This window comes from Lissotriton vulgaris, chromosome 5, assembly GCF_964263255.1.
Source record: "Lissotriton vulgaris chromosome 5, aLisVul1.2, whole genome shotgun sequence".
NCBI classification, from domain to species: domain Eukaryota; kingdom Metazoa; phylum Chordata; class Amphibia; order Caudata; family Salamandridae; genus Lissotriton; species Lissotriton vulgaris.
Window position 1 is genome coordinate 74,066,778 of NC_141693.1, and position 20,889 is coordinate 74,087,666.

The following is a 20,889-nucleotide window of genomic DNA, read 5'->3' on the forward strand; positions in this document are numbered from 1 at the left end:
GTTTCATTGCACCTGATCTTCATCGCATCACAGCTTTGCGAGTCACATTGCCACGGAAGCACAGTAAGAAACCGACACATCACTGTCCCCTGCGCAGCAGTAGGAGCTGACGCATCACCATTCTTGCGTATAAGTAACCGACACATCACCTTCCCTGCAACACTTTCGTTGTATAGCGTTACGCATCCAAAGGTACATTGAACTTTGTCATTTGTGGTCTTGTGTTAAGTCTATATAAAAATACTTATTTTTGATATACAGCCTGTGTGGTGTCCATCTGTAGTATTGTCACTGGGTTACTGTATATGTTCACAAATGCTTTACACACTACCTCTGAGATAAGCATGCCTGCTCATGCCAAGCTACCAAGGGGGTGAGCAGGGGTTATTTTAGGAGTGTACCCCCTTACCCTGACTAGACACAAGGGTCCCTTTTTGGTCAAAGGTACCTACCTCTGCCAACTAGAGACCCCAAATCTAACACCCACCCGCATTCATGCTTCATTTTCAACATTTGTTCAAACTCTAACATGCAGTTCATTTCAGTTGAACTTTTTGCCCTCTGTTCCAAGGCTCGGGCATTCTGCGACCTTGTCCTCTTTCCAACCTTTGTTCCATCCTTCCGGATTAGCTTTCAGAGCCCAGGCGCGAATATCACATGGCTTAGCCCATTCCAGCCATACATGAGAGGCCCAAATAAGCACTAGTGATAAAGTCAGAAAGACAGACGTTACTTTATAAAATAAATGGTTTCACTGTATACCACCCATCTCTACTCTATCCCAGTTTATTTATTAGACTTATCCCTGTTAGCATTAGTAAAAAAATCACTCGATTTAGTTTCAAGCAAGCAGATGACAAAAACGCGAGTCTTCAGGACACCATATTAGTACCTTCTGCTCATGCGCAAGAATTTGCCTCCAAGCGACAGCTCGTCATACTAAGTAGATGCAGTTGGCGCATGCGCAATAAAGATTTCCCAGTTTAAAGCAGTTTAGTCCTTCGTTCATACTATTACCATTAGTAAACACATAAGCAAGCTTCTCTAACCTGCGTGTTGGTGTGTTGCGGATTAGTTTTACACAAAACAGTTTTTAATACTTGTTAAGTAAAAAAAATATTGTAAGGGCACGACAAAAAAATACCACCCAGTTTAATAAAAGTACAATTACAGGTTTGCACTGTACGATTCTCAGAATAGTGCAGCGGACCTCTGGTGGCCCCTACCCTCTGTAAGAGTTCTAGTGACTATAGTCCCCTGTATGTCATATGAGCATAGATATTCATCAAGCACAGGCTTTGGATTAACCCACTGACTACTGTGTACATCAGTTCAGTGGCTTTTGCCTCCAAGAGTTCAGCCAGGCAAAAACTATATTGTTCAGACTGCAGATTTCTCTGCCCTGCTATACCTATTTGTTGGTGGCGTGCTCAGAATACCCGTTCCTATAGCACAGGCTTCAATTGTACGGAGCTGTAGGGCAGCCTCATTTGAGCCAAGGACTGATAGAGTTAATCAGTTTGTGAGGTCTCCATCGCGTCACTTGTCTTTGGCAATCTGGGCTTCAATGACAGTTGCACACAGATTCCTGTAACTTGATTACGGATTCTTTTATTTTTTTTTATTTTTTTAAACCTTTATTATAGCATTCAAGAAAATACAAGCATGGGCCTACAACCGCGGGGGCTGGCCGCCAGATAGATTAAGACCACCGATATTACAGTACTACACAGCTCATCAGCCGACAACCCGGAGGTTCGGCGGCGATTCAGGCCAAAACTGGTATAAGAATGCACAACTAAGTTTCAGAATGAGTCAAAGGTTTTGTTTTATATTATATGAGAGAGGATCAGGTGCCATACAATCAAACCAGATAATGCGGGGGACAGGGTAAGAAACAGGATAGACACATAATAACTACTGTGATGGAGAATCAGCGCCAAAGTATACAGATCGATGCAAATGAACACACAATATACATTCCATGTTGCGCCAATTCTCGGAGCCTGCCCACCCGGAAATCGCATAACAGAAAAGCATGAGCACTAGATACAAGCATACGATAAAAGTCCGAATGATTCGTAGCTATACTGATCCTTAAGAAAGAAAGGGAAGGAAAAGAAAGGCCATAGAAATTAAAAAAGGCAAAATAAACCCCCCCCGTCCAGCCCCCCACCCTGCACCCCTGCAGATGGCTACAGCCTAACCCCACTAGCAGCGTGCCTGTCGCCCCTAAGAACTAAAACCCTAAAGGAAGGAAAAAGAATGGAGGAGGGCATAGACATTCGGGCTCCCAGCCCCTTTAGACCCCCCGCCAGATACAGCCACCCCCTATCAATAAAAGAACACTTATGACAACACTATAGAAGAAAGTAGAGGGTACCGGAAAACACCGCCCAGCCTCTTAGAGCAAGCAGTTACAGGTCGAACACTTGTGAAAGCCACTCCAACCCTTCCCGACCTAGTCAATCCTAACCTTGGCCCTTCCGAACAAGAACACGGACCCCTCCCATCGAGACCCAAAGGCACACAAAGAGGTAATACAGGAGAAAAGAGTCATCAAAAATCAATCCATGGCGACTCGCAGGCAGTGGGTCCACGGGAACCTTAGATGCTGAAGACCTCTCCCTCCTGGATGAACAGTCCCAATGTATCCTGCACAGGAGTCGTAGAGTCACCAAGAAAGGAGAAGACGACCACAAAGTGAAAGGAAAGTCGCAAACAAAAGTCTCCGGGAGGGGAACGCCTTTTGATATCTCCAGAGCCGGTAGTCGCGGAAGGTTCGGTGATACCATAACATCCTCGGGAACACCGTCTCCCAGGGCACCATCCGATGGTTCCAATGCTTGTTTCCTCACGGGGCTCTCGCACGGAGTCAAAATGGCCACGGTTTGAATGGCTGCAGATTCCTGTTTCAACCGTAAGGCCGGGTCCGGGTCTACCAGGAGCATCTCAGATAGGCGCGAGTCCAATTTTCTCAATAAGATATCCACCTGTGATCGAAACGCCCAAATTTCCGCCAGTACTGACCTCAGCGATGGCTCATGCATCGTTCGATCCACGGTCTCATGCCCGATATCAATCCCAATCACCTCCCTGGGTGAATCCGACATCCTCGGGGGGGACAAACAGGATCACGAACGTGCAGATGCAGAGGGTGACCGGTCTTTGTTCGCAGCCACGGTCCACATCGTTAAGGCCGCAGGCCAGAGGCCCCGAACCACGAACCCCGGCGGCCCCGATACCGGGTCCGCGGGACGGGAACCCCCACTCACAGCCAGCAATAAGCAGAATCACTCCTCCATCGATAATGAGCAATTGAAGCGGTCGCCCCCAAATTCAGGCTTAAACAAAGCCTCCACTCCGGTTGACCGGACCCAGCCTGGTTCTTCTGGCCGATGTTGTTGCACTGCAGCCCGGCTGTGAAAGTACTCTAGGCCCCGGCTTCACCGCTGGAGCAGGCCGCAAACTTCAACACGACAGAACTTCTTCCAACAAGCCGATAAAAGTTTCCAGATTTCACCATCGGAGTGCGGAACAGTTCATGCACACAGAGACTAGGCGTAAAATCAGGATAATGTACAGGATATTGTGGCGGGTTACGGAGGTCGGTAGAGCCGGGAGCCTAAGCAGCCATCTTGTTTGCTGACGTGTGCACACAGATTCTTGATGATAAAAGTTACAACCGCTGGGTCGAGTCATTAGTAAATGGTGGTATTTGGAAGTTTATTTATTTTGATGTATTTATTTAATGCATTTTTATATAGTGCTGACTTTACCCGAAGGTGTCAGAGCGCTGTACAATAGAACCAGTTACGTTACATGAGAGAAATGTTACAAAATAGAGATACATAAATAAACAGGAGACTAGAAGAGGTAGGATACAACCATAGAAGGCAAGAACACAATATCAAACACATCAAGCAAGAGTGAGGAATGCACAAGAAAAAAATTCAAATTTACAACGATGAACAAACTTCCTAGAGGGGTCTGAGATTGAAGGTATTAGTTCTGACAGTGTCTTTGGAAGAGAAGATATTTGTGGGTGATGCAGGCAGTTTTGTAAATAGATCTTGCCTCAATGGGAACCCATCTAATAGAAGACAGGATAGGAGTGATGTGGTCACTTCGTTTGGACCCTGAAATAAAGTGAGCTGCTGAATGGAGGTCGGATTTGAGGGGGGAGAGGTGAGATTTGGGTAGGCCTGTCAGAAGAGAATTGCAGTAATCAAGTCTAGAGAGAACTAGACAAACTCACTTGGTATAATTATAATTCTTCAATGCAATGAGTGAGTGGTTAGGTGTAGAGAAAACAGATTAGAGACATAAGACATTTGCAAAATGTTTATGCAAATTCAGAATATTATCCTAACCCACAAGGAATTTGGGAAAACTACTCTCTGGCCATGACAGCAGCAAGGCCCTTCAAGAAGAATTGAAGAGAAAAGACTACGGGGCTCATTATGATCGCGGACGGACTTGAGTCCGTCCGCGACCATAGTGGAGGAGGGAACCTCCGCATGGCCTGCGGAGTTCCCTCCTGTCCAATTAGGATGTGACCGCCACCCTGGCGGTCACATCCTCTATTTTTACCATTGCTGCGGGTGCCGCTTCAAGCTGCACCCGCCGCAATGGTAAAAATGCATACATTGCATTTGTATGCAGAAAGCGGCAGGCACCGTGCGGTGCCTGCCGATTACTGCATACAAATGCAGGGGGGTACCATAGGTACCCCCCATATGCACCCCCCTCCCCCTCTTCACCGTGAAGTTCCACATGCTTTTCCACGGCGGAAAAGCCGCGGTGGAAAAGCATCTCTTACGCCATCCTAATATGGCTGGCGGTGTCTGATAGACACCGCCAGCCATGTTACAGCTTTTCCGCTGCGGTTGTAAATCAACCGCGGTGGAAAAGCGGCGGACTGAAACCTGGACCCACCAGCCATCCTAATGTGGCGGTGGGTCTTTGGTGGGTCCACAGAGGATTTTCTGCATCCTCCGGGCCGGCGGTGGCTTCCGCTGGCCCGGAGGATGCGGAAAATCCTCCATCATAATGAGCCCCTAAGTCATGATTTGGCGAACAGGAAACAGGGAGCCCAAATTGGAGACAGCAAAGCAGCCCTCTCCTCTAGCGCAGAAGCAAAACACGCAACACCAACACCCATCCCGCCAAGTACCTAATATTATACCCTAAAACCCCAAAAGACCAACCCACGTTGTATCATAACACACAATTTCTCTTCATTCTATTGGTTAAGGAAGGGGGTATACTGTCACACCACTCTCGCCATGATGCTTCTGTAAAACCGTCCATTGTCCTCTTTACTCATTTTATCAACTTCCAGCCCCGGAAATTAAAATTCAAGCTTCTGTCATAGTACACATTTCCTCCATCTGGGTCATGTAACAACTCCTGTGCCTCGATTGTTCAATCGTGCCTCTCTCTAAGGAAGTCTTCCGCTTCCGAAGATTATTTTGTTTCTCTACACAAACTTTGTCAGGCACACAGGACCTGTGAAGGACGAACCGTTTCCACCTTCCCTTTCTCGCTCAGATTTAAACCCACATTTATTTTCTAAAATGACACTCTGGCCTTTTCTGCAGAGCAGAAAACCATATTTCTATGGAAAACAAACATATTCATTATTAATCACTTATAATGCTTATAATGCTCTACCATAACGTACCCATTCTATGTGATGCATTTGTCCATGCGCATTCCAGGTTAAGGGTATTTCCAACACATATTAGTATACAACATTCAAGCAGCATTAGTCCTTTTATTTTCCATTAATCATAAGCATTTGCAGCCTACTCCAGCATTTTAGTTTTTGCTTGCGCAATTTTCACTTTCACTTATGTTAGCTCTTTTCGCATTTAGTTTGCACATCACACTTGGGGAGTTCAATCTGAGCAGGTTTTATTTCGCAAAAACACTGCTCCATCAGAGGATAGACTGGAAGAACTTCTAAATAAGGCACTGGAAAAGGTAATGGTGCACTGGATGACACAATTAATAAAAAAGTGGAGGTTCTATCCAAGAAAGGTTGGCCAGTTGCTGTCCCAAGGACACACATAAGGGGGAGAGGGGGTTATTAAGGCCTAGAGGAAAGAGGCTGCAGGGGAAAACGAGCCTAAGGGTGTAAAAAAGGCCAAACCCTCAAAACAAATGACTTCACTCTTTGGCGGTGACATGGATGGTGCATTGGGCACTGCAGATGGGCAAGAAAAAGGCCTAGAAGTACCTATCCCATCAAAAGCGATGAAACATTGGAGGATGAAATTAACATATCCTGTTCCTCCGACTTTGATACAGATATTGAGGAGATAGATGGGTGGAATATGGGTACAACTGACGAGGCAACAAAGGCCTCCGGGTAAAAATGGGCTTTGTTGACCCATTCGGAGAGAGTATGATTGGCCACTCCTCATCAAGCACCCCTTGTCTCCAGAGTTGGCTGCATCGCAGCATATTGCTGAGTATCTCTCCTTTTGGCTTAGGAAGGAAATCCCAAAAGAGGTCAGGTCCCTTCTTCGACCTGAATGCCCACAACCCTCCCTCCTGGATAAAGGTGGGTCTACCTCAGAGTTAGACGCAAAGGTGGTGGCTCTTAGCGTCAAGGGAGGAAAAAGCCCTAGGAAAGGGATCGATAAAGGCCTCAAGTGCTTCCAAGACAGTCTACTTTATATTACTAGCCCACTCACAAAGACGTTTGAGATGGCTGAAGTGGCTTATCTTGAAGACACCCTCATTGACCCCAAGTAATTGCACCAATGGGCACAAAGAGCCATCTGCCTCCGGGGGAATGTAAATACTACACTCTCAAATGAGAGAAGAAAAAACATATTGCTAAAAATAGATCCCAAATTTTTCAAACTGGCCACTAGAAAATGAGGAGCTGAATCCCAGGATATACTTTTTAGGGACAATTTTATCAGGGACAAGCCTAGGTACATTGGAGCATTTAGCTTGATTCTGAAGTTCTAGAGAGACATCAAGAAAGTCTTCCAGGATAGGGTTTTTGGCGGAGCTGGGAGAAAACAGGGTTAGTTCCTTGGTCATGGCCAAAGCTCCTCAAGATCCTACCTGGGACATGACGCAAGATTTGCGCACCCACAATTTGCTCCACATCAGTCATTTATACCCACAGAAACAAATACCTCACGGGAGAGGCTTGAGAAGTGAGTGGAGACAAAGAGGCTGTTCAGCAGGTAATAACTATGAAAAACCTTTCAGATACCCCTCTAAAGGTGGGAGGACAACTAGCCCCGTTTTGTGGAAACTGGAATTTGGTGAATCAGGGCCCTTTGGTCCTAGACACAGTGAAGGTATACAAGATCGAATTTACAGATACACTATTACAAAGTTCCCGCAAATTTTATATTCTCACAAGAAGATTCAGTCCTAGTAACACAGGAGGTAGTGAATTTATTGACCAATGGGGCATACAAGAGGGAACGCAGTCAGGTTTTATCAACAATATCTTTCTAGTAGAGAAGAAGGACAAAGAGATGAGACCAGTGATCAATCTAAAAGAGTTGAAGGAATGGGTGGTCAACCACCATTTCAAAATGGAAGGGGTGCACATCCTAATAGATGTGCTAAGGAAAGGAGATTGGCTAACTCGGTTAGATCTAAAGGATGCGTACCTGACCATCCCAATATGAACTCTACACCAAAGGTTTCTCCAATTCATCTGAATGGGCAGACTATGGCAAATGTGAAGTCTCCCTTTTGGACTTTCCTAATCTCCTTGGTGTTTCACCAAGGTTCTTCGTCCCATACTGGGATGGCTGAAGGCGAGAGCGGTGAGACTAATACTTTACTTAGAAGATATCCTGATAATGGCACAGTCCAGAGAAGTGGTCTCACACCACACAGAACTTACCATAAGCTTACTAGAACACCTTGGTTTTGTCATAAACAGGAATAAATCTTGCATGGTACCAAACCAGTAAATGCCGTTCTTGGGTTTTGTCATGGGTCAAGTCAAGTCAAGTCAAATAATTTATATAGCGCGCTACATACCCAGAGGGTCTCAAGGCGCTTGAAGAAGGGTGGGGAATTACTTGTCGAATATCCAGGTTTTAAGTTGCTTTCTGAATGCTAGGTGGTTCTGAGTGAGGCGAAGGTGCATGGGAAGTGAGTTCCAGGTTTTAGCCGCCAGGTAGGAGAAGGATCTTCCTCCCATGGTGGTTTTGTTGATGCGAGGTACAGCGGCAAGGGCTTGGTTGGAAGAGCGTAGCTGGCGGGAGGGGGTGTAGAAGGAAAGTCGTGTGTTGAGGCATTCGGGTCCAAGTTCGTAAAGTGCTTTGTGTGCGTGGGTTAGGAGGCGAAATGTTATCCTCTTATTGACGGGGAGCCAGTGGAGGTTTTTCAGGTGATCAGAAATGTGGTCTTTACGCGGAATGTCTAGTATGAGTCTGGCTGATGCGTTCTGGATGCGTTGGAGTTTTTTCTGAAGTTTTGCGGTGGTACCGGCGTATAGGGTGTTTCCGTAGTCCAGGCGGCTTGTAACCAGTGCGTGGGTGACCGTTTTTCTAGTTTCGGTGGGGATCCAGCTAAATGTTTTTTTGAGCATGCGAAGAATGTTGAAGCAAGATGATGAAACGGCGTTGACTTGTCTGGTCATCGAGAGTGAGGAGTACAGGATGACGCCCAGGTTCCGTGCGTGGTCCGTCTGGATGGGTGCTTTTCCAAGGGCCTCTGGCCACCAGGAGTCGTCCCAGGCGGAGGGGGAGGTACCTAAGATAAGGACTTCTGTTTTGTCTGAATTCAGTTTCAGACGGCTGTGCTTCATCCACTCGGCCACTTCTTTCATTCCTTCATGTAGGTTGGTTTTGGCGGTGTTGGGGTCTTTGGTGAGTGAGAGGATCAGTTGAGTGTCATCAGCGTAGGAGATGATGTTGAGGTTGTGTTGGCCTGCGATGGCCGCGAGGGGGCTCATGTATACGTTGAAGAGGGTGGGGCTGAGTGAAGATCCTTGTGGCACGCCGCAAATGACTTCAGAGGCCTCTGACTTGAATGGTGGAAGGCGGACTCTCTGAGTTCTTCCGGCAAGGAACGAGGTGATCCATTCCAGTGCTTTTCCTTGGATTCCGATGTTTCTGAGGCGTTGTAACAGGGTGCTATGACAGACCGTGTCGAAGGCTGCGGAAAGGTCGAGGAGGATGAGGGTGACTGTGTCTACATTGTCCAGTAGAGTTCGAATGTCATCTGTTGCTGCGATGAGGGCGGTCTAGGTGCTGTGTTTGGCTCGGAAGCCGGACTGTGAGGAGTCAAGGGATTTGTTGGTTTCGAGGAAGGCGGCGAGCTAGTTGTTGACGGCTTTCTCGATGACTTTGGCCGGGAATGGAAGGAGCGAGATGGGGCGGTAGTTTTTGAGTTCGGTGGGGTCAGCTGTGGGTTTTTTCAGAAGGGCGCTGAGTTCGGCGTGTTTCCAGCTTTCCAGGAAGGTGGCGGAGTTGAGGGAGCAGTTGATGACGTCTCGGAGGTGCGGTGCTATGATGGAATCTGCTTTGTTGAAGATGTGGTGAGGGCATGGGTCTGTGGGGGATCCTGAGTGGATGGAGTTCATCAGGCGAATGGTGTCCTCAGTGGAGATTGGGTTCCAGTCATTAAGGATGTTCAAGGGGGGTGAAGGTACGGCAGAAGGTTGGGTGGGTTGGTCTCCGGGTTGGTTGTCGAAGCTGTTGTGGATTTCTGCGATTTTGTCGTGGAAGAACGAAGCTAGGGAGTCGCAAAGGGTTTGAGAGGGAGTGATGTCATTGGAGTTGGCAGTGGGGTTGGTAAACTCTTTAACGATGTTGAATAATTCCTTGCTGTTGTGGGCGTTGTTGTCTAGTCGGTCTTTGAATGCGGCTTTCTTGGCAGTCCGGATCAGTTGGTGGTGTATGCGGGTGGCGTTTTTGGAGGCGTCCCTGGTGCTGGTGTTTGGGTCTTTTTTCCAGGCCTTCTCAAGGGAACGACAGAGTTTCTTGGATTTCTTAAGATCATCGTTGTACCAGGGGGCGTTTTTGCTGCCTAGTTTGATTTGACGTTTTTTCAAAGGTGCTAGGTTGTCGGCGCTGTTGGTTAGCCATTGAGTGAGGTTAATGGCTGCTTGGTTGGGGTTTGAAGAGTGGGTAGGGGGTATTGAAGAAGCGATGAGGAGATCTGGTGGATGGTGATTTTGTTCCAGTTTCTTCGCAGAGTAGGTTGAGGATGGTTGTGGGTTGTGGTCTTTTTGTAGATAAAGTGAACGCAGCTGTGGTCCGCCCAATGGAGAGCTGTGGTGTGACTGAAGGAGATATGTTTGCTGGAGGTGAAGATAGGGTCGAGTGTGTGACCTGCGTAGTGAGTGGGGGTATTGACAAGTTGTTTGAGTCCGAGGTTGGCGAGATTGTCCAGAAGGGTGGTGGTTTTGCTGTCGTTGCTCTTTTCCAGGTGAAAATTGAGGTCTCCCAATAGAATGTAGTCCTCGGAGGGGAGGGCGTGTGGGGTGATAAAGTCAGTGATGTCTTCACTGAATTGTGCATGGGGTCCTGGTGGCCTGTAGAGGAGGGTGCCTCTGAGTGTGGTCTTGGGGTCGGTGTGGATCTGGAAGTGGAGGTGTTCGGCGGTAGCGAGGTTGACGTCAGAGCTGGTTGAGATGCGGATGGAATTCTTATGGACGATAGCGATGCCTCCTCCTGTTTGGTAGGTGCGGTCTTTTCGGATGATCTTGTAGCCTTCCGGGATGGCAATGGTGATGTCTGGGGCTGAGGAGGCGTTCATCCATGTTTCTGTAAGAAAGGCGATGTCCGGAGAGATGGTGTCTAGTAGATACCAAAGGTCGATGGCGTGTCTGTGGACCGAGCGGGTGTTGAGCAGGATGCATTTTAGGTGGTTGGTGTCAGATCTCTGTTTGGTGTTGGTGGATGAGGAGTTGGTCTTGGTGCCGTCATACTTGCAGGAGTTGCATGTGAAGGGTCCATGGGTGTGTCCAGGAGTGGCTTGGGCGCAGTTGGGGTGACGGCCGGGGTTTAGGGCTAAGAGGGTGGAGGCGTCGTATGTAATGCGGGTGGGGTGGGTGGTACGGGGACCAGGGGGTCTGGCGCTGGGCGCGGTCCAGGCGCGGACGGGCGTAGACGGGCTTACCTTTGGCGCAATAGCATCTGACATATATGGATAGTGGGGGGGGAGGGGCGAGGGAGGAGCAGCTGGGAGGCGGGTGCGTGGTGGAGGGGGCGGGCTCCGGGCACAACAACAACAACAGTAGTAATGGCGGCTGAAAGGGAAGTGCAGACCGGGTTGGGGAGACTGACTTATTTATTTAATTTGTGGTGGGTAGCGGGGCGCAGAAGCAATGGCCCACAGTAACAAGCAGACAAACGAAGCGCAAATGCGATCTAAACACAGGCACTCTGAATCAGTGAATCAATGCAGACACTGTCGAGCAGATACAACGGGCGCGTGAAAATAGTGAAATAATTAAGCAGCTATGTTCAAGCGCTAAAGAAGGTCAGGCAGAGCAGCGCTAACGATACCCAGCCAGCGTGGTCAGTAGAGAGCAGGGCAAAAGGGAGCGACCGATGGACAGGATGCAGAACCATGTCATACATTCACCCCAGTACAGAGATCTGGGCCCAAATCCATCGTTTTTTTTGCACTCCACACCACCCCAGTTCAGACATGGCTATATGCAAATGAGTCTAACCCTGTGCCTCATGGGAACAGTCCAGCCCGAACTGCCAAGCCATGCCTTCCCTGGACCGGAAACAAGCTTCAGAGGACAGGTTTCTGGCATTCCAGCCATCTTCAGCCTGGCTTGCTTGAATCCAGTGGTGTGGAGAGCATGGGACTCACGTCTGAGCATACCCATTCCACTCGGGGTGACAAATGCAAAAACCACAGTTGATAGACAGAATGCAGAACAATGCATATAGCCATGGATTTGGGCCCAGATCTCTGTACTGGGGTGGATGTATGACATTGTTCTGCATTCTGTCCATCAACTGTGGTTTTTGCATGGATATAATAAGGGCATAATTGAAATTGCCAGGGGAAAGTTAAGGAAACTTCACAAAGAATTAAGGAATATCTTAGGGATAAAGAAATTTCCCTTGTGGGTTCTAGCAAAATCCTAGGACTTTTGTCCTCAACAAGACAAGAAATCTACCTTGCACTCCAAAGACTCAAAACCAAAGCATCAAGAACATGTCAATCTTATTCTCAAATGCTGTCTCTATACCTGGATTCAAAGAAGAAACTACTTTGATGGCTGAGGAATGAAGAAGCACGGAATGGCAGAGCCATTTTTGTGGAAGACCTGGATATAGTGATAGAATCAGATGCGAGTTTAGAGGGATGGGGTGCAAGGTGTGGTGACTCCTCAGCAGGGGGATGCTGGACAGATCAGGAGAAGGAGTTGCACATCGACTGCTTGGAATTACTGGCATGTTCATTTGCAATTTGCTGCTTTACCAAAGAATTAATATAGTGTTCTGTGATGTTGTGCATGGACAAAGTATCTGCGGTCAGCTACGTCATCAAAATGGGGGGCCCTCAATCTAAGGATTTAGCCATGGTCTCCTGGAGTTAGTGTCTGAGCAAGGGCTTTTCAGTAGCAGAGGAGCATATCCCCGGGTAGAGCAACAGTGTGAGGATTGGTTCACCCGGATTTTCACAGACTCTATCAAAAGGAGGTTGAACAAGGACAATGAACACTCAACTATCAAAATGTTTCAGCTGGATGCCGGACCCTCAGGCCTCAAGGTGGATGCCTTCCTTCAGAATTGGCAGGGTCTAGCACCTTATGCTTTCCCTCCTTTTGTCATGCTACCAAGACCTACTACTACTACCTAATCTACTGTTGCACAGTTGCAGGAACAATGAGGTCACAGTAGTGATAACACTGCTTTGAAGGTCACAGGCCTGGTTCTCAATTCCCCTAGAAATGAGCATAGGCTTACTGTTAGATTTGGGGTTCTCTAATTGGCAGTGGTAGGTACCTTTGACCAAATAGGGGCCCTTGCGTCCAGTCAAGGTAAGGGGGTACACTCCTAAAATAACCCCTGCTCAACCCCTTGGTAGCTTGGCACAAGCAGACAGGCATATCCCAGAGGCAGTGTGTAAAGCATTTGTGAACACATACAGTAAGACAGTGACAACACTACAGATAGAAACCACACAGGTTGTATTATAAAAGTAAGTATTTTTATATAGACTTAACACAAGACCAAATGACAAAAATCCACAATACTGTACTCGAAAATAGACTTTAAAATAGTAGAAAATAGCTCAGTTCTCTCAAGTTGTAAAGGCAACACTTTACTCTCAATGTACCTTGAATGCGTAACACAAAGAAAACAAAAGGGGCGCAAGGAAGGTGATGAGTCGGTTCCTTACACGTGGGGGAGTGGATGCGCTGGTTCCTTACTGCTGTGCAGGGGAGTTGATACTCGCTTCCTTACTGTGTGGGGAGGTGATGCGTCGATTTCTTACTGCTCTCCGGTGCAATGCGACAAGATGGCACCTCTATGCAATACTCTTCTCCGGTGCAATGCGACAAAATGGCATCTTGCTCATGGTGTGACAACGTTGATGCAATGCGTGCACGCCCGATGGCCGTGCGGCTACTTGATGATCTTTGGAGTTGCGCCAGGCCCTGCAACGCACTTCTCTGGTGACCTCTGCGGCGGCGGCACGCTTCTCCGGTGATGCTCCGCGCTTCGGTGATGCGATGACAGAGGCGGCTCGCTTCTTCGGCGATGCGACGACAGCTGCTGCAGCGGGGACGCGCTTCTCATTGTTGCGTCGTGCTTCCAGATCCCAGCGACACGCAGTCTCTCAGAAGGCCCAGCACAACAGCAGGCACTTCAATTCCCAGCAAGGGAATTCAGGGGGGAGCTGGTTGGTGAAGTCTTGTATCTCTGAGACTTCAGGCAGGAGGCAAGCGCCAGTTCAAGCCCTTGGAGATTCTTCTTCAAGTTGATGAAAAGCACACTCAGTCCTCTTCTCCTTTCTTTAGCAATGAAGCAACCACTGCAGGCCAACCCCCAAACACATAGCACAGGGGTAGTCTCCTCCTTCAACTTCCTGGTTCTTCTCCTCAGCAAAGGTTCAGCTTGAAATCCCAGAAGTGATCTAGAGTTCTGGGGTCTGGGCCTCCTCTTTAATACACCAAAATCCTTTGTCTCTGAAGGCAGAGAGTGTCTGTGCCTAGTCCAAACCAGTTCTGTTCAGTCCTGGAGCACTTTGTTTACAAGACTCCTTCTCTTCCTTTGACAGTGTAGGCCGGGGACATCAGACACACAACAGGAGGTGGAATCAGCATTGTGGCAGGCAGGCACAGCCCTATTCAGGTGCCAGGTGCTCCTCCTCCCACCACTCTTCATGCAGATGGGTCTATTCAGCCCTGTGCTGACTCACCCTGTCTCCTGGAGTCACCCCAGCCCCTGTCACTCACAAACCAGACAAGGAATACACAACCTTGCAGAGGCAGGCTTGGATGGTTAGGCAAGAAAATACCTACTTTATAAAAGTGGTATTTTCAAACGCAGAATGTTAGAACCAACTTTACTAAAAGATGTATTTCATCATTCTGAGTTAAGGCATACTAAACTCAAATTTCTACCTAGCTCCCTGAGTCAGTTAGGATTATAAGATGTTATAATCAAACTGCCCATTCTGGCCTATGGGGAACAGTGAGCCTTGCAATATTACAAAAATGGCTATAATTAATTATCAGTACATGCCACAATACATCAGGGCATGTCCTACCTTTTACATACAACGCACCCTGCCCTTGGGCCTACCTTATGGGTGACTAATATGCAGAAAAGGGAAAGTTTAGGGACTGGCAAGTGGGGGCAATTGCCCAGTCAACATGGCAGTACCAAACTGCACACAGGCTATGCAATGGCAGGTCAGAGACACACTTTACAAGCTGCTCCAGTGGGTGGCACAATCAGTGCTGCAAGCCCACCAGCAGCATATGATTTACAAGAGCTGGGCACACCCAGTGCACCGTACAAGGGTCTGACAAGTAAACCACATAAGCCAAACATGGAACCACTAATCCATACATCAATTTACAATAGGGCGAGCATATGCACTTTAGCACTGATCAGCAATGGTAAAGTGCCCAGAGTCATGTGAATTATTTGGGTACAAAACACACCTTCTGCAAAGTATGCTGCATTATGGGACATTAAAGATGTCCTATAGGTCTTAATAAGTTGGGGAAAGAATTCTGGGTTATCCCTAAACATATCTCGTTTAAACTCACTGTCTTGCTATTCCTGATATATTTTAGATGGGCCTCTGACATAAAAGCCTTAGACATCACCATCAGGGCCTACCAACCAGAAAGGGTTTGTTTTTTGTAAAAGGCGTACAGAGACCATGTCAACTACTGTTTTCTACCCCTTCTTTACACAGAATGAAAGATGTTGTGTAGTGAAATGCTTGATGGAATATGAGAGAAGGACTGTGAGTATGAGAGGAAATACAGAAAAATAGCTAATATCCTATAAATCGCCTCATATAGACGTTTACTCCCCGACCTTAGGAAGATGGGTGAAGGAAGTAATGAAAGAAGCAGGTGTAGACATCACTATGTTTGGTGTACACTTCCTTAGGCGTGCCTCAGCCTCTAAACCTCTCTTCCTGGAGGGAGGTCTACAAGATATCCTCAGGGCTACAGATTGGTCCAATGAAATTATGTTTAAAAGCTGCTATTTTAGACCGGTTACATGCTCTATTGACAATGTATTAAATGCACGTTAAACTTGCATAATATTAGCCTCTGTATCATGCCATAAAATGTAGATTTTTTACAGCCTCGTGGGCAGAAAATCTGGATTTTATTAAAGACACGGAGGCTAAGATTATCTCTCCACATTGGAACCTTCCCTAATGGAGAAAAGTTATTGATTTTGTATTGGGTTTTTCTTTTCCAGAGTAAGAAGTTAGGGATCTTAGAAACTATCTTGTTCACAATGCCAAAAGAGGGAGAACACTGCATGCAGGGGAACTATATAGCCCATTAGGATGTTATTGAAGTTCTATATTCTTCAATTGTTGCTGCTGTAAGCTGGAAATAAAGGAGATTTGCAAATCTTAGCCTCTGTGTCTTTAATACAATACAGATTTTCTTCCCTCCAGGCTATGAAAAATCTAAATTCTCTTTCAAATGTCTTTTTTTGGATGTCTCTCGGACAAAGCTTTTTAATATCTAATCAGCTTTTCTTTACTGACAGAACAAGCTAAGAACTGAGAAGAAGAAAATTGAATCTGAAATTGAAAAACTGCGGCGACTCCTGAAAGAAAATGAGCAAAAAATGCAGTGGAGACTGAAGAAGATGGAGAAGAAAATTACCATGGTAGAAAATGCAAATATCACCAAACTGTCCAATAAAATCACCTATTTCAATGCTCTGATAACAGAGATAGAAAATAAGTGTGAGGCACCAGCGTGGGAACTCCTGAAGGTGAGATACTGTTTGGGAAATACAACAAAAGAAGGAAGTGAAATATTCATGTTTTATATGCATTATTAAATCTAAGGCGGGGACACAAATGATCTTGTGGCAGGGACCCTGAGAGTCGCACACAATACACAGGGATGGATAATTTACATTGTCCTTTTTGATGCTGAAAGCACAAATCAATATACATACAATGCAACACACCAAGCATTTCCAGTGACAGTAATTACCATGGATACAAAGGGAGCAAAATGTGAAAAAAGCTGGATTAAAGTGTAAAGCATAATGTGAGCAAACATCTTAGAGAATTGGAAAGAAACCAAAATCCTCCTTTTCCAAGACGTTTAAAAACATTTCTGTTTTTAATTGATTACTTTTCTCCTGAAGCAAGTGGCCACTTACTTTTGCGTGCAAAGATCTCTTGCTAGGGTGAACCGCTATATAACTAGGCATTAGGAATAGGTGATGGCATGTTGCCTCAGATAAAGGAAGATATTTCCACAGAAAACTCTTTAGTTTGAAGAATAGTGACAATTTTATATTACGAGTAATCCTTGATTATATAACAGAGTGTGCGAAATGAAGGCCTGCAAATTGCTGCCCGGCAGCATTAGGAATTTGATTTAAAACGAGTTTTCTTGGCACCCTAAATGGCAACCAAATTCCTCTCTAATATGGCTTAGGGTGGGGTTAGAGATGTAAACCTCCTTATCGTGTACATACACTGTCCCTTTAGCTGTGATGTTCTGCTCAAATATGTTGATTAGTTTACAGCCAAGAATATTCCTGAGAAGTAATTCCATGTAAAGGGCATTAGATGAGGGTGACAGAAAATATCCAGGACATCCCTCCAAGGGTAACAGAGAGCATCTAGGGCATTCCTCCAAGGGCGATAGAGCACATCCCTCAGAGTGTGACAGAGAGCATACCTCAGAGGGTGACAGAGAGCATCTCTCCGAGGGCAAAAGGAAGCTTCCCTCGGAGGGTGACAGAAAGCATCCCTCTGAGGGCAACAGAGAGAATCCCTTGGAGGGTGACAGGGAGCATCCATCCGAAGGAGACAGAGAGCATCCCTCCAAGGGTGAGTGAGAGTATTTCTTCCGGGGTGACACATCCCTCCAAGGGTGACAGGGAGCATCCCTCTGAGGGTGACAGAGAGCATCCCTCAGAGGGTGACAGAGAGCATCTCTCCGAGGGAAAAAGAGAGCATCCCTCGGAGGGTGACAGAGAGCATCCCTCGGAGGGTGACACAGAGCATCCCTTGGAGGGTGACAGAGATCATCCCTCTGAGGGTGACAGAGAGCATCCCTCCCAGGGTAACAGAGATCATCCCCCCCAGGATAACAGAGAGCATCCCTCTGAGGGTGACAGAGAGCATCCCTTGGAGGATGACAGAGAGCACACCTTCAAAGGAAACAGAAAGAATCCCTCGGATGGTGACAGGGAGCATCCCTATGAGGGTGACAGGGAGCATCCCTTTGAGAATGACACAGACCTCCAAGGGTGACAGGGAACATCTCTCTGAGGGTGACAGAGATCATCCCTCGAAGGGCGACAGAGAGCATCTCTCCGAGGGCAAAAGAGAGCATCCCTTTTAGGGTGACAGAGAGCATCTCTCTGAGGGCAAAACAGAGCATCTTTCCAAAGGTAACAGGGAGCCTCCTTCAGAAGGTGTCAGAGAGCATCCCTCAGAGGGTGACAGAGAGCATCCCTCCGAGGGTATCAAAGAGCATCCCACCGAGGGTGACAGAGAGCATCCCTCCAAGGATGACAGAGAGCATCCTTCCAAGGGTGACAGAGATCATCCCTCACAGGGGAACATAGAGCATCCCTCTGAGGGTGACAGAGGGCATCCCCTTTAGGGTGACAGAAAGCATCCCTTTTAGGGTTACAGAGAGCATCCCTCTAGGGGTGACATAGAGCATCTCTCTGAAGGACAAAGTAAGCATCCCTCCGAGGGTGACAGGCTGCATCCCTTCCAGGGTAACAGAGAGCATCCCTTCCAGGGTAACAGAGAGCATCCCTTTTAGGGTGACAGAGAGCATCCCTTTTAGGGTGGCAGAAAGCATCCGTTTTAGGGTGACATGGAGCATCCCTTTTAGGGTGGCAGAAAGCATCACTTTTAGGGTGACAGAGACCATCTCCCTAAGGGCAAAACAGAGCATCCCTCCAAGGGTAAAAGGGAGTATCTGTCAGGGGGAGACAGAGAGCATCCCTCTGAGGGTGACAAAGAGCATCCCTCTGTGGGTGTCAGAGCAAGGTTTATACAGAGCATACCTCCGAGGTTGACAGGGAGCATCCCTCTGAGAGAGAGCATCCCTCTGAGGGTGACAGAGAGTATCCCTCTGAGGTTGGGGGAGATCATCCCTCTCAGGGTGGGAGAGAGCATCCCTCCCAGGGTGACAGAGAGTATTCCTCTGAGGGTGACAGAGAGTATCCGTCGGAGGATGGCAGAGAGCAACCCTCCGAGGGTGGCGGAGAACATCCCTCTCTGGTTCGACAGCTAGTCCTGGAACAGTGTAAGTTTAAGTAGTTGATAATGACCATGACCTGTCAATGTTGGTATAAACATGTAATGTACCAGTAATTCAAACACATGCGCAAATGCTAATTCTGCTTCTAGCAAAATGATAGATAGTAAACGCATCTTTTCCCGGGTGCCAAATTTGGCAATCAAGCCCAACACCAATGTGGATAAAGTTTGGCATATACTTTGTGACAAAGTTGAGATATGAAATGGGACCAGTAAGACCCACAGTCCAGGAGAGGCTCATCCTTCTTACAAGAGAGGAATACTCAATCAATCAATCGATCAGAACATTTGTAAAGTGCACTACTTACCTGTGAGGGTCTCAAGGCGCTGGGGAGATAGTAGGGGGGGGCACTACTACTCGAAAAGCCAGGTCTTGAGGAGTCTTCTGAGAGTCAGCAGGTCTTGGGTCTGCTATAAGTGGGTGGGGAGGGTGTTCCAGGTTTTGGCAGCGAGGTGGGAGAATGATCTGCCACCGGAGGTCACTCTTCAGATGCGGGGGACGGTGGGGAGGGCGAGGTCGGCGGAACGAAGCTGGCGGGTGGGCTGTAGAAGCTGAGTCATCTGTCCGGTGTTGTGGAGTGCCTTGTGTGTGTGGGTGAGGAGCTTGAAGGTTATCCTCTTGTTGACGGGGAGCCAGTGCAGGTCTCTCATGTGGGGTATGATGTGGCGGCGGCGAGGGATGTCGAGGATCAGGCGTGCAGAGGCGTTCTGAATGTGTTGAAGTTGTTTTAGGAGTTTGGCCGAGGCTCCTGCGTATAGGACGTTTCCGTAATTAATATAGTGTTCTGTGATGTTGTACATGGACAAAGTATCTGCGTTCAGCTACGTCATCAAAAACGGGGGGCCGTAAATCTAAGGGTCTTGCAGATTTAATCAATAAACCGGGAGGGAGAGGGTCTACAGGGATGGTTTAACGACCCCAAGATGCTACTATCCCTAGGAACAATTATAACAACAAAAGGTAGCACGGGGTCAACACAAACTAAGTACAACCCTAAATGGTGCCTCAGAAGAGTAAAGGACATGAACTAATAGTGTGTGTAGAGTGAGAAAATCATGGGACAACTAATCTCTTTGAGAGAAAAAATTCCCATCAGTCACCATCCGATTCCGCCCTTCATCATCTGGGATCCTTCACCCTCAGAGACAAAAAAGTGGGACCCACAGTGGACTGGTCAGATGTTAGGAACCTAATCTCACCTGTGGAGTCCTGAGTAAGGGGAAAACTCCAAAAGGTGGTGACTGAAAGCAGTGCTTAAACAAGTGAGGTGCAAAGTGCAATGGTGGAATGAAATGTGTAAAAATTAGGTAGGGAAGTGAAAAGGAATTATTTATTAGAGAATCACTTCACTCCTAAAGTTAAAACGTGAGTGCGTAGTGGTCTAAACAAATAACCACTGATGGAAAAAGGAGGTCGACATGTTTCTGCAGACTGACAGGATCAACATAGTATCCAGCTGCTTCTTCAGGACCAAAACGCTACTGCTTTAAAGAGGAAAAAAATTATTATAAAGAAGTAAACAGATAACACCTGAGATCCAGTGATACTATCCTTCTCCTGGCAAATCGGCAGGAGAGAGAAATCCCACCTCACCTGGCACACAGCGCAGGTAAAACAGGGCACCGCTCTGTCCGTCGGTACCCCGGGCGTCCCTCTGGGCTGTCGTAGGAAGATGGGTGAAGGAAGTAATGAAAGAAGCAGGTGTAGACATCATTATGTTTGGTGTACACTTCCTTAGGCGTGCCTCAGCCTCTAAACCTCTCTTCCTGGAGGGAGGTCTACAAGATATCCTCAGGGCTACAGATTGGTCCAATGAAATTATGTTTAAAAGCTGCTATTTTAGACCTGTTACATGCTCTATTGACAATGTATTAAATGCACGTTAAACTTGCATAATATTAGCC

At 47.2% G+C, this 20,889-nt stretch overlaps 1 protein-coding gene across 1 annotated transcript in view; it reads left to right on the forward strand.

Annotated features, from left to right (window-relative positions):
- The window catches only part of LOC147710224 (E3 ubiquitin-protein ligase TRIM11-like), a 173,704-nt gene that overhangs the window by 42,162 nt on the left and 110,653 nt on the right, over window positions 1-20,889 (forward strand). The window contains exon 3 of the mRNA XM_086920902.1: window positions 16,224-16,454. Within this exon, the coding sequence (XP_086777028.1) occupies window positions 16,224-16,454 (231 nt within the window). The remainder of the gene's footprint in view (window positions 1-16,223; window positions 16,455-20,889) is intronic.